Source organism: Lepisosteus platostomus, chromosome 5 (genome assembly GCF_059453375.1).
Source record: "Lepisosteus platostomus isolate fLepPlt1 chromosome 5, fLepPlt1.hap1, whole genome shotgun sequence".
Taxonomy (NCBI): Eukaryota; Metazoa; Chordata; class Actinopteri; order Semionotiformes; family Lepisosteidae; genus Lepisosteus; species Lepisosteus platostomus.
Genome location: NC_142615.1, coordinates 68,249,770 through 68,262,236, shown reverse-complemented (window position 1 = coordinate 68,262,236; position 12,467 = coordinate 68,249,770). Strand labels below are relative to the sequence as shown.

At 55.8% G+C, this 12,467-nt stretch overlaps 3 protein-coding genes across 9 annotated transcripts in view; 2 read left to right on the top strand and 1 right to left on the bottom strand.

Moving 5' to 3' along the window:
* Positions 1 to 11,056, bottom strand: part of LOC148671881 (GTPase IMAP family member 8-like) — a 423,522-nt gene extending 412,466 nt beyond the window's left edge. The window contains exons 1-4 of the mRNA XM_088632734.1: positions 10,978 to 11,056; positions 8,842 to 9,368; positions 8,155 to 8,644; positions 4,689 to 6,410 (exon numbers count right to left, since the gene is read on the bottom strand). Coding sequence (XP_088488860.1) covers positions 5,176 to 6,410; positions 8,155 to 8,644; positions 8,842 to 9,368; positions 10,978 to 11,011 — 2,286 coding nt within the window. The 5' untranslated portion in view covers positions 11,012 to 11,056 and the 3' untranslated portion in view covers positions 4,689 to 5,175. Of the gene's footprint in view, positions 6,411 to 8,154; positions 8,645 to 8,841; positions 9,369 to 10,977 lie in introns of the transcript that reaches the window.
* Positions 1 to 12,467, top strand: part of LOC148671873 (uncharacterized) — a 641,462-nt gene that overhangs the window by 432,292 nt on the left and 196,703 nt on the right. The window lies entirely within an intron of this gene.
* Positions 1 to 12,467, top strand: part of LOC148671880 (epithelial discoidin domain-containing receptor 1-like) — a 34,859-nt gene that overhangs the window by 18,694 nt on the left and 3,698 nt on the right. The gene's annotated exons all lie outside the window — the stretch shown is intronic.

Below are 12,467 nucleotides of genomic sequence, written 5' to 3'. Positions count from 1 at the left end.
CCCGTCTCCGGGCGGCGGGCCGAAGACCAGGTCCACCGGTGTTCGCATTTCCCGGCCCAGCATGAGCGAGGCCGGGGTGCACCCGGTGGATTCCTGGACCGCGGTCCGATACGCCCAGAGCGCAAGGGGGAGGTGGCGGTCCCAGTCCCGTTGGTGCCGGGACACCAGGGTGGCCAGCTGGGTGGCGAGCGTCCGATTAAACCGCTCTACCAACCCGTCGCTCTGGGGATGCAGCGGGGTGGTCCGCGTCTTAGTAATCCCCAGGCGCTGGCACACTCTGGCGAAGACCTGGGACTCGAAGTTACGCCCCTGGTCACTGTGTAACTCCTCCGGCACCCCCAGCCTGGCAAACATCCCCTCCAGCAGTGCATCGGCCACCGTGGGGGCACTCTGGTCCGGGAGGGCGTAGGCCTCCGGCCACTTCGTAAAGTAATCCATAGCCACCAAGACGTAGCGGTTCCCGGCCTCGGTGCGCGGAAACGGGCCCAAAACGTCCACTCCCACCCGCTCCATAGGAGCCCCCACCTGGTGTTGTTGGAGGGGGGCCCGAGAGCGCTCGGGGGGACCCTTCTGCGCCACGCACACCGCACACGTTCGGCAGTACCGCTCCACGTCCCGGTGGCAAAGACCCCAATAAAAATGGCCTCGGAGACGCTGCAGGGTTTTTTTACCGCCGAAGTGCCCCACACCCGGTTGGCCGTGCACCGCTCGGAGCACCGCCCCGCGGAGCGACCGAGGCACCACCAGCTGCCACCGTACCTCGCCACTGGAGGGTACCCGCCACCCCCGGCGCAGCACCCCGTCCTTTACCTCCAAGGCCTCCCACAGGGCGCAGAGGGCCTTGACGGACTTCGGGTGCGGGGCGAGCTCCTCTCGTGTAGGCCGCACTCCTGCTGCCCTCCAGCGGAGCACCGGGCCCACGTCAGGATCAGCTGCCTGACGCTGCGCCAGGTCTGGCAGGCCCACCCCCAGCGGCCCCTCCCGGGCCGTGGCCGCGGCGCTCACCCCCGCCACGGTGCGGACAGCCCCCTCACGCTGCTCCCGCCGGGCGCAGTGATGGCAGTCCGCGGCCTCGCAGGGGCGCCGCGAGAGAGCGTCGGCATTGAGATGGCGAGACCCCGCACGGTGCACGACAGTGAAGTCGTACTCCTGCAGGATCTCTATCCATCGCGCCATCTGTCCCTCTGGCTCCTTAAAGTGGAGCAGCCAGGTGAGGGACGCATGGTCGGTCCTCAACCGGAACCGGGTCCCGAACAGGTACGGCCTGAAATGGTGGACCGCCGCCATCACCGCCAGCAGCTCGCGACGGGTCACGCAGTAGTTCCGCTCAGGCCTAGTCAGAGCCCGACTGTAGTAAGCCACTACGCGCTCCCCATCCGGCCCCTCCTGCGCCAACACCGCCCCCACCCCCGAGTCACTCGCGTCGGTGTCGAGAATATACGGCAACCGCGGGTCGGGGTAGGCCAGCACGGGGGCCCCCACCAGAGCTTCGCGCAACCGGCCAAAGGCAGTCTCACAGCCCGAGTCCCAGTCAAAACGGCGGCCCTTGTCGGTGAGGCGGTGCAGCGGGGCGGCGATGCTGGCAAAGTCCCGGACGAACCTCCGATAGTACGAGGCCAACACGGCGGATGCAGGCCAGCACCGCCTGGAGGTTCGTCAAGGCCTGGTCAAAACTCCGTGCATGAACCAGCAGATCGTCCAGATATAACACGCACTGGTTCCGCGGGACCGATGCCAGCACCCTCTCCATCAGCCTCTCGAACGTCGCCGGGGCATTGCACAGGCCAAAAGGCATGACAGTAAACTGCCAGAGGCCCTGGCCGATGGAAAAGGCCGTCTTCGGGCGAGCATCGGGAGCAAGCGGTACCTGCCAGTAGCCGCAGCGGAGGTCCAGGGAGCTGAACCAGGTCGACCCGGTGATGTAGTCCAGGGCGTCATCTATCCTCGGCAGGGGGTAGGAATCTTTCCGGGTGACCTCATTCAGCTTGCGGTAGTTGACGCAGAACCTCCACGAGCCGTCTTTTTTTTTAACCAGTACGGCTGGCGCCGACCACGGGCTCGCGGAGGGCTCAATCACCCCCGCTGCGGCCATCTCCCGGATCTTTTCCTCGGCGGCGGTCCGCTTGGCGTGGACCATGCGTCCTGGTGGGATGCGGATGGGCCGAGCGTCGCCGGTGTTGATCTCGTGTTGGACCAGGGCAGTGCGGGTGCAGTCCTCATCCCTCGCCGCAAAGAGGTCTTCGTTCTGGGCGAGTAGCTGCTGGAGCCGCTGCCGCTGGTCCTGATCGAGGCCCTCGCAGCTCCGCTGGAAGAGGTCCTCAACGGCACGCTTCGCTTCCACGCAACGCTCGGTCCCCGCCGCCGCCTTGTCTGGCCCCCCGGCCGACTCAGGGGCAGGATCCGGCACGCTCGCTCCCCGGCTCGCAGGCCTGGTCTGCCCCGGCGACTGACGCCGCCGCCGCCGCCGCCGCTGCCTCTTGTTCCCCCGGCTCCGGCAAGCCCGCGTCCCTCGGCCTTCGCCGGACCTGCCCTCCACCAGGTGCAGTCGCTCCCCCTGCCACACCAACTCCTGCCGGTCCAAGTCCAACCTGGCCCCCACTCGCTGCAGTAGGTCCAGCCCCAGAATGCAGTCCTCCTGGATGGGTGCAAGGTAGCAGGGGTGGCGCACCGTCGCTGCACCCAGACGGAAGGCAAGCACCCGTTTCCCCCGGACTGCAGCGAGCTGTCCCGTCACGGTCCTCAGCCGCAGGCTGGAGGCCTCCCATCCTGGGGGGTTGGTGCCCTCGGTGTCGGGGAGGACGCCCGGCCGAAGTAGGGTCACTGACGAACCGGTGTCGAGTAGGGCCAGGCAGGGTTGGTCCTCAATCCGGCAGTGGAGGTACAGGCCCCGGCTACAGCCGACTCGCCCCACGGTGGCGTGAGGGGCGCCGGTTTTTACAGCGCTCTCCGGAGCGGGGGTTGAGGTGTTCAAGGGCGGCCTTCCCCGCGCTGAGCCGCCCCGTTCCCGTTTCCCGACGCCGATCGGGGAGAGCGAGGTTCGGGTGCCCGGCAGACCCGGGCTCGGTGTCCTCTTTTCCCGCAGCGGTCGCAAATCAGCGTGCGGGGCTGTTCCGCGGCGGTCGCTGCACGGGCTGGCTCCTCTTCCCCCTCGCTGGATTCCTCCGTCGCCGCCTCGGTCAGCCGGCAGGGCGCACTGCGTCTGCTGGCGCTGCCAGTCACCCCGAACACTACCTCAGCCCGTGTAGCAAGGGCCAAGGCCTGCTCCAGCGATGTTGGCGCGGCCAGCTGCACGTGGCGCCGCAGCTCCTCGGGCGAGAGGGCCTTGAGAAAGGCCTGGAGAGCCATCTCCCGCTGCGCCTCCCGGGGGAAAGTTGGGTATCCTCGGCGGGCGAGGAACGTGACATCCGCGGCGACCGGGCCCAGTCGCTCTCCTGGTCGGCGCCGCCGCAGGGCCAGCCTCTCCCGCATCAAGTCCGGCGCCTCCTCTACACCGAAGCGCAGCTGGAGGGCTGCTGCCAGCGCCGTGTAGTCGCCTCTGTCCTCCTCCGGGACGTCCAGGAGCACCTGGCAGGCCGCTCCTTCCAGCGCCGCCGCCAGGTGGCCGGCCATCTCCGCCCGGCTCCAGCCATTCGTCCGGGCCGCGAGCTGGAACTGCGCCTTATAGGTCTCCCAAGGCGCCTCACCATCGTAGCGACCTGGTCGCACCCGCGCCGATGGGTGTGGGAATCGCTGATCGGCTCCGGCAGGGAGGGCATCCTCTCTCCGGGGCGGCCGCCCCAATTCCACTGGCGGGACCACTACTGGGTAGCCCTGGTAAGGGCTGTGGCCACCTGTCGCACCCAGGAGTTGCTCAGGCTCCCTATGTGCGCCGCCGATGGGTTCTGCGTCTTCCAGCGTCAGCCGGCGCTTTATGGAATCGGGTAGTGTCTGCCACGAGTTGTTCATTCTGCCCGCTTCTGACACCAATGTAGCGTTTTGCAGGTTCTTTCTCAGAACTAAAGAACAGTGGAGACGCGATTAACCAAGCACTGGCTTTATTTTACAACCACACCAAAACCAAACACAGGATCTACACACACATGAGGAGACTGACGAACACGTACACACATTTAGGGTGGTAATTACCTAACAACACACTCTACTTTTACAGGACTACACAGGGCACTAGAATTACTAGGACATTATTTACACAGGCAGGGTCAGCCGCTGGTCATCGTGCTGACCCTCAGACTCTTCCCGGCTACCACTCCCAGCATGCCCAGCGGTACTACGAGCGCCTAGGGGCGCTTCCTCCTCACCACCAGGCGAGGGCGTTACACACATATACACATACTGTAACGCCCGGTTGTGAGGAGGAAGCGCCCCTAGGCGCTCATAGTACCGCTGGGCATGCTGGGAGCTGTAGCTAGGGAGAGTCTGAGGGTCAGCACGATGACCAGCGGCTGACCCTACCTGTGTAATAATGTCATAGTAGTTCTAGTGTCTTATAAGTGTATAGCTTGTTGTTAAGTCATTAAGTAATTACCACCCTAAAGATGTGTACGTGTTCCGTCATGTGTGTGTATATTCTGTGGTTGATAAAGAATAAAGCCTGGTTCGTTTATCGCGTCTCCACTGGTCCTTTGTCCTGAGAAGAACCTGTAAATGCTACAATATATTCTGTTACGCACACATATACAATGTCAGAATTATATCCAAAAGCATTCATGACATTTATGTATATATATACAAAGAATAGCAAAATACAAACATGATCAAAATAGAACATTAGTTAAAATGAGTTTTCTTCACATGGGACACTAAGGGCTGGTTTTCAGTGAGTCAGATCTCTTACGAGGAAGAGATCAGTGTTTCAGTGTAGAGTCCTCACTCTGTGTCCAGGAAGTATCCGGTCTTCCTCTCCCGCTGGGAGAGACTGTGTGGATCAGTGACTGACCTGCGGCAGTGTCTCTGTGTCTCTCTGTCACTCCGATAACACTGCCTGAGCTCCTCCTCTCCCTCTCCTGCTCCTGTCTCAGTGTCTTCAGCTCTCTCTCAGCTCCTCGATCTCCTGTCTGTGGGCTGTGTGTGTCTGCTCATTGTGTCTGCGGGCTGTGTGTGTCTGCGGGCTGTGTGTGCTCTTGTCTCAGTCATCTTCTGTGACCTTCTTCTCGATGTGCTGCTTGTGGTCCTCAATCACTCTCCTGTATCTCCTGTGTGTCTCTGATGCCACACAGTGAGTCTGTCTATCACTGTGTTTTGTCTCTCTATTGTCTCTCTGTATCTCTCTACTGTCTCTCTCAGCTCCTCGATCTCCCTCCTGCAGCTCCTGTGCTCCTGTCCTGCTGGAGTGAACTGTGTTGTCGACACACTGACCTGCTGGAGAGTCTCTCTGTGTCTCTCTGCCTCCTCTCTGGCCTTTTCCTCATGGTGCTGCCTGAGCTCCTCCATCTCCCTTCTGTGTGTCTCCTCTCTCTCTCTCCTCTCCCTCTCCTGCTCCTCTCTCACCTCCTCCATCTCTCTCTGCAGCCTCTCTCTCTCCCCTCTCTCTCTCCTCAGCTCCTCCTCCAGCTCTCTCCTCCTCCCCTCATCCCTCTCCTCCCTCAGCCTCTCCTCCAGCTCTGCTATCTTCTCCTCCAGCGCTCTGATCTTCTCCTCTCGTGTCTGGATCTCCTCCTCCATCCTGCAGAGGAAGTTCTGCAGCTCCTTCTGGTGCTTCTCCCTCAGTCTCTCCTCCTCCCTCTGTTTGCTCTCCTCTCTGTCCCTCAGGATCTGCAGTTGCCTCTGTCTGATCTGGGACTCGGCCTCCTGGTACGTCTCAGTGCTGTAGTAGCTGCCCTTGTTTCCTGCTACCAGCTCCTCTATCTTCTCCAGCAGCTCTGTGACCTGAGTGCTGCCCCTGTCCTTGTTGTTGAGGGCGTGATACCTGTTCCCACACTTCTCCAGCAGCCACTGGAGCTCCCTGCTGCCTGTGTGCACAGACTCCTCCAGCGTCCTGCTGGTCAGCTCATCAGCGTGGGTGAACAGGACCATGGTGTGTCCCAGGGCCCTCTCCCCGAATATCTCCAGGACTGTCTCCAGTGTCCTCCTCTCCTCCCCTGAGGATCGGCCCAGCGGGGTCACCAGGAGGAAGGCGTGGGGTCCCGGGGCAGACAGGTTAACACAGAGCCCCACATCCCGTCTCCTGTACCCCTCAGACAGTCCGGCGTGGAGCCAGTCTGGAGTGTCCACCACAGTCACCCGTCTCCCGGACACTTGTCCTGTCCTCTTCCGGCTCTCCTGAGTGACCGCGGAGCTGCTGGCTTCAGAGGGAAACTCCTCTGAGCCCAGGATGGCGTTTCCTGCTGCGCTCTTCCCAGCACCAGTCCTGCCCAGCAGCACCAGTCTCAGCTCAGAGGGGTGGGGCTGGAGTCTGGGTTCGACTTCACTCACTGCAACAGGAGGAGAGAGAGGAGCATCAGAGAGGTGACACAAGAGAGGAGACCAACCTCTCCACAGATAAGAAGGGTTCAGTTTGCTCAAGAGACAAAACTTAAAAGTCATTATGAAGGAATCTTACAGAATGAACATCTGGGAATTAACCTTGAGTATCAACTAACTACAGTTTTACCTGATGCTCATGATTTTCACTTGTGTCAGATCTATTTTTTCAAAGTGACTCAAGTTTCATCTCAAAAGTCTGTGTTTATATACTGGCCTCAAGCAACAACAGTCATGCTGCAGTACTGTACTGTTACAGGGGCAGAGTGTAGAAGGACGTTAATTGAAGAAGGAGAGATAATCTCTTCACCCCAGTGAAGAACAGCACTCTAGGAGAGTGCAGTCCAGTGCAATCATTCTGCTGGTATTTCACTCTGTTCAGTAATTCTCCATCTCACCCTGTTTGACACAGATTCTACAACAGGCTGCTGCTGTTCAGTCACAGACTCGCTGATCTGCAGAGAAGCTGTGACGAGTCCTTCAGACTGATGTACAGAAACAGCTCTTGTCTGGGGTTCTAATGATCTGCTGATGGGCTCTTTCACCCACTCCTGTCCTGCTGGACTTCAGAGCTGCCTTTGACACTAACAGATCAACTGAGGAGCCCATCGCCCCTGGTCTACACACTGCCCTCTCCCACCTGGACGAGAGAGAAACGTATGTGAGAATGTTGTTGTTGATTACAGCTCAGCATTCAACAACATCGTACCCTCAAGGCTCATCACCAAGCTCAGGGTCCTCCAGAGGGTGGTGACACTGGCTCAGAACACTACCGGCTGCGCTACTGAACACACAGGTGATATCTACTGTGTTAATGCCTCAAGAAGGCCAGGTCCATCCTCAGGAACCCCAGTCACCCTAAACACAACTTGCTCTCTCTACTACCATCTGGAAAACGGTACTGAAGTATCAGACCAAGACCACCAGGTGTCAGAACAGCTTCTTCCCCCAGGCAGTAAGACTGCTGAACAGCCAACCACAGCAGACACCTGCAGTTACCTCCTTGAACTGACAGGGGGCACTGGCACTCTCAGGACACCTACGAAGAGCACTAAATACCTCCTTCCCTGTACCCTACTACTGTCAGGACACCTAAATACCTCCTACCCTGTCCCCTACTACTGTCAGGACACCTAAATACCTCCTACCCTGTACCCTACTACTGTCAGGACACCTAAATACCTCCTACCCTGTAGCCTACTACTGTCAGGACACCTCCATACCTCCTATCCTTGTGTTACTTCCACACAATCTGTGAATTGCAATTGTGTAATCTGTTGTATCCCAATGTTAACCCCTATAAATTCCTGTCCTCCAACTCTTCCATCCCTCTTAACGAGCCTTTAACAAGCTCGCAGATTTCAATGCTGAAAACACCGCTGTGTGCTGTACTGTTCGTGCATCGATCAATAAACCTTGATTGATTGAGTGTTGGTCCGACAGTCTTGAGGAACAGATTACAGAGACTGAGCTGTTGTGTGATGGATTAAATCTAATCTCCCTGAGAGAAAACAGTTCAATTACAGCACAGAGGATTTAAACAGACACAGATCTGTGTGCCACTGTGTTAGTAACGCAGTACAGAGCGGAGCACAGTATGATTTTAATTCCTAACAGGACACAAGATGGTTGAATCTCTCAGTCTGATGAGCAGTAAGATCAGTGACTCAGTAATACAGCATCAATCACACTCACTGAGGGGAGGGTTGATGTCCAAACTGTTCCTCCTCTTGACAGGCAGTCTGGGCTCCTCTGTCTCTTTCTCCAGCTCCTCTTCCTCCAGTGTCTTTCTTATCTTCTCCTTCAGCTCCTCTTCTCTCCTGCTCCACTCCTCCTCCAACCTCTGTCTGAGCTCCTCTTCTCTCTCTCTCTCCCTTCTTTCATACTTCTGTCTCAGCTCCTCTGTCTCTCTCTGTCTCTCCTCCAACCTCTGTCTCAGCTCCTCCGTCTCTCTCTGTCTCTCCTCCTCCCTCTGTCTCAGCTCCTCTGTCTCTCTCTGTCTCTCCTCCTCCCTCTGTCTCAGCTCCTCTGTCTCTCTCTGTCTCTCCTCCAACCTCTGTCTCAGCTTCTCTATCTCTCTATTGTATGTCTCCAGTTCAGTGTATACTTGGTCAATGTCAGTAGTGAAGTACAGCCCATAGTTTCCTGCCACCATGTCCTCTATCTTCTCTAGCAGCTCTGTGACCTGAGTGCCGCCCCTGTTCTTGTCGTTGAGAACATGATACCTGTTCCCACACTTCTCCACCAGCCACTGGAGCTTCTTCTCTCCTCTCTCAATGTGCTGCTCAATGGTTCTGTCTCTCAGTGTGTCCCCCCAGTTCAGTGTTTATTTCTTTGATGTCAGTGGTGAAGTACAGCCCATAGTTTCAGCAGCTCTGTGACCTGAGTGCGGTCGCCCCTGTTCTTGTTGTTGAGAACATGATACCTGTTCCCACACTTCTCCACCAGACACTGGAGCTCCTTCCTTCTTCTCTCAATGGTTGTGTCTCTCAGTCTGTCCCCCCAGGTGAACAGTACTATTGTGTGTCTCCACACTCTCTCACTGAGAAGCTCCAGATCCTTTACTGATCTCCAGTCCGTGAATAAGTCCAGATCAATCACCAGGAGGAGAGCGTGGGGTCCTGGGGGACACAGAGACACACTACACACAACCTCCTGTCTGGTCTGCTGTGGATCATTCCTCCTCAGCCACATATCCCAGCCTGGAGTGTTGACCACAGTGATCTGCCTCCCAGCTACTTCACCCTGTCTCTTCACACACTCCTCATTTACTCTCTTAGTGTCAAACTCCTCTCTGCCCAGGATGGTGTTTCCTGCTGAGCTCTTCTCAGACAATCTCTGGCCCAGCAGCACGATCCTGATCTCTGAGAGACGCTGTGGTGCCTCATGGGAATCTGCCTGTCCCTCCCCTGTCAGAGAGAAAGATCACAGATTATTTACATGATAAAGTTCTCATCACAGATATCTTCACTCTTCATCCCATTTAAAATTTATGATAAAAACGTCTCTATATCTTTCCTATTGTCCCTGCCCTGTGAGAGAGGAAAATCACAGATTATTGAGATTATTTTTCTGTGTATTCTCTGTGGTATACAAAAATGTTCTGTTAATGTTAATCAGACTGTATTCTTACAACATTCTTATTCTGTATTCTTACAATTTATATTAAATATTTGTTTATTTTAACTGTTCTCTCAATAGTTTCTTAGAATAATTTAACCTCACTGGAAGGTCAGATTTCTCTCATCTGATAAACAACACAGACATTTTTTCCAATGTCTTCCTTGCTCATCTTTACCAAGGGTGCCAATACTTCTGGAGGGCCCTGTAGAGTCCCACTAACACTCTGAGTGTCCAATGGCAGTTCAGACACATATGGGACTCCTGTGTTCAGAATGAACCTTTATACCACCTTATTTTAAAATAAATGTAAGAAACTGTAAAATCATTCAGTCCATCCTGATTCTTCAGTAGTGAGTCTAAAATGTCACATTTCATAAAGAAATGTTTGGGACTCAGCCACCTGGCTGGGAAATCTGTGTGTTGTATAGTTTCAAACTGCTTAGAAACTATCTACTGTGATCCACACTGAAGAGAACTAGCATGATGTTAGTTTAAAAACAGTGAAACTGACAAGCTGGAGGAACTGAGTCTCTTTCATCTGAAGGGAGTGTCCCACACTGACAGGGTGAAGATAGTGAACCATAAATATATATACAAAATATTCAACATCCTCAGTGACAGTCAGTCATCATTAAAGACCAGTTAGATATTGACACCTCAAAGTTCCTCAGAATTAACACTGAGGCTCAAAGCAACACTAAGACTTAAAATCAGGAGTGGGAGGCTCTACTGTACACAGAGGGGGTGGGAGAGGGGAACAAGCTGCCCAGCCCTGTTGTTGAAGATGATACCCTGGCTTCTCTCCAGACACAGCTGGATGAGCTCCTCCAGTCAGGACATGGGGCTCTACTGTACAGAGAGGGGTTAAGGGATGGAACAAGCTGCCCAGTTAGGACAGGAGAAACAGCTGCACGAGAACCTGGAATCACTACTAATTATGGGCCAAACAAATTCCTCTGTTGTTCATCTGTACTGATTCCTCTCTGGTATTATCAGCTGTACAATAAACATGGCCCCTGAGCAACAAACAAGAAATGTTCATATCTGAGCGTGTCTGAGCATCATGAATACTAACAGTGTGAATCCAATACCATCAGCACACAGTCAGGTTTAACATTAATCATTTCACCTTAAATAAACACCTTATTAAAATATTTAGTACATTCCAAACAGCTTGAGTTTACAGTACCGACCTCTGATCCCTGACAAGAGAAAGTGAAAGTAAAACAGTTCCTGTCTCTCTCCTAGTTCAGAGCCTGTGTGTCTGACAGACAGAACACACTCTCAGCAGACAGGAAGACACTTCTCCAGCTGCTGCTGTGCTCTGTGACAGAGAAGAGACCCTCAGTGACTCCCTTACCGATACTCTGACAGGCAGAACAAGAGAAAACTCACCAGGGCTGAGCGCTGAGCTCCTACACGCTGCCATCTCTCTCTCTCTCTCTCCTTTTCTTCCTGCTGATGTGAGGTGGCGGGTTTCCTGTCCTCGCTGTGACGCTGCTCTGGCGCCACCTAGTGGATTCATAAAGTTAATCACCAACTGAACAAGTTCATCAGTAAGAGCAAAATAAAACACCAGAATACCCAGATCAACTCTTACCAGCATCCTTGGACACTGGGGTCCACACCCCTACTCTCACACACAGTGTCCTGGATCTGTACTGACCAGCAGTCGGGACACTGGGGTCCACACCCGTCTGGATCTATGAAGTCAATGAGGCGCTGCAGTACTGCGCTATCCCCGCCAGGGGGAGACAAGGCACCAGAAGTCAGAGGCCGGAGCTGAACTGCTTCAGGAGAGAGACAGATCTGGGAAACAGCAGGCCAGAGAGAGCAGGAGAGCAGACAGGAGTCAGACAGGAGATAACGGACCTGAGCAGCTCATCGGCTTGTTCGCCCCTCCCCCAGCTCTGTCTGGAGAGAAGCCAGGGTATCGGCTTGTTCCCCTCTCCCACCCCTCTCTGCGTACAGACCCCCTCTTAACCGCCCCCCCTCCCCACTCACGATGAACGCAAGAAGGTTAAAAATGAAGACGACACGCGACCTGACAGGCGTGTCCGTGGGAGTCTGCTTGAGCAACGCAGAAACACGTCCACGCCTGGGGCTCGCCTGCCATTCCCACACAAGAGAGCAACAGGAATCGGAAGTCCAGGGCTCTGTCTCTCGCCGGGGAGCGTGGGTGGTTTTGTTTTTGTGGGGGTGGGAGAAGGGAGTGAAACACGCGTCACACCCGTTGCCCGCCCACCCTGCGATCATTTCACTCGCTGTCATCGATCGATCGATTATACAGCGACAAATCATGGAGAACCGTTCCAGTTCCTCACGGTGAAGGAAGAGTAGCACCACCTCTGCTCTCACTGAAATACTCTCCATCAATAAGACGCACGAGTCTCTCCGTCAATAAGATAGATAAATAAATAAGCCACGCAGGAAATCAATCAATAAACAAACAGAGCGATAAGGCGCCACGGGCGTCTCCGCCCACGAGTCCCGGACTCCCCTCTCCGGGCGGCAGCGGTCCGGGTCCGAGCTCGGGTTCGGGTCCGGCTGGCCGGTATGGGTATCGGTATCGGGCCGGACTCGAGGGCCTCTCCCGTCACGGTCGGACTCCACCCAGAAGGGGGGCGGGGGGGGGGGGTTACAGGTCACAGGTCGGAGCTGCCTCTGAGGTACTGAGAGACGCCGACCAGGAGCAGCACCTCCACGGTCTTCGTCGCCTTGGCCGCCGCCCCCTCTTCCTCCCCTGGGATTGTTAATGACCACAGAGAGTGTTTCCCAGCAGCAGCCTCAGTGTTTTCCCAACAGTCTCCCCTCCAGGTACACCTGCACCCACACACGGCACCACACAGTCGAGACACGCCGAGCCGATACTCACCGCGTCGGAG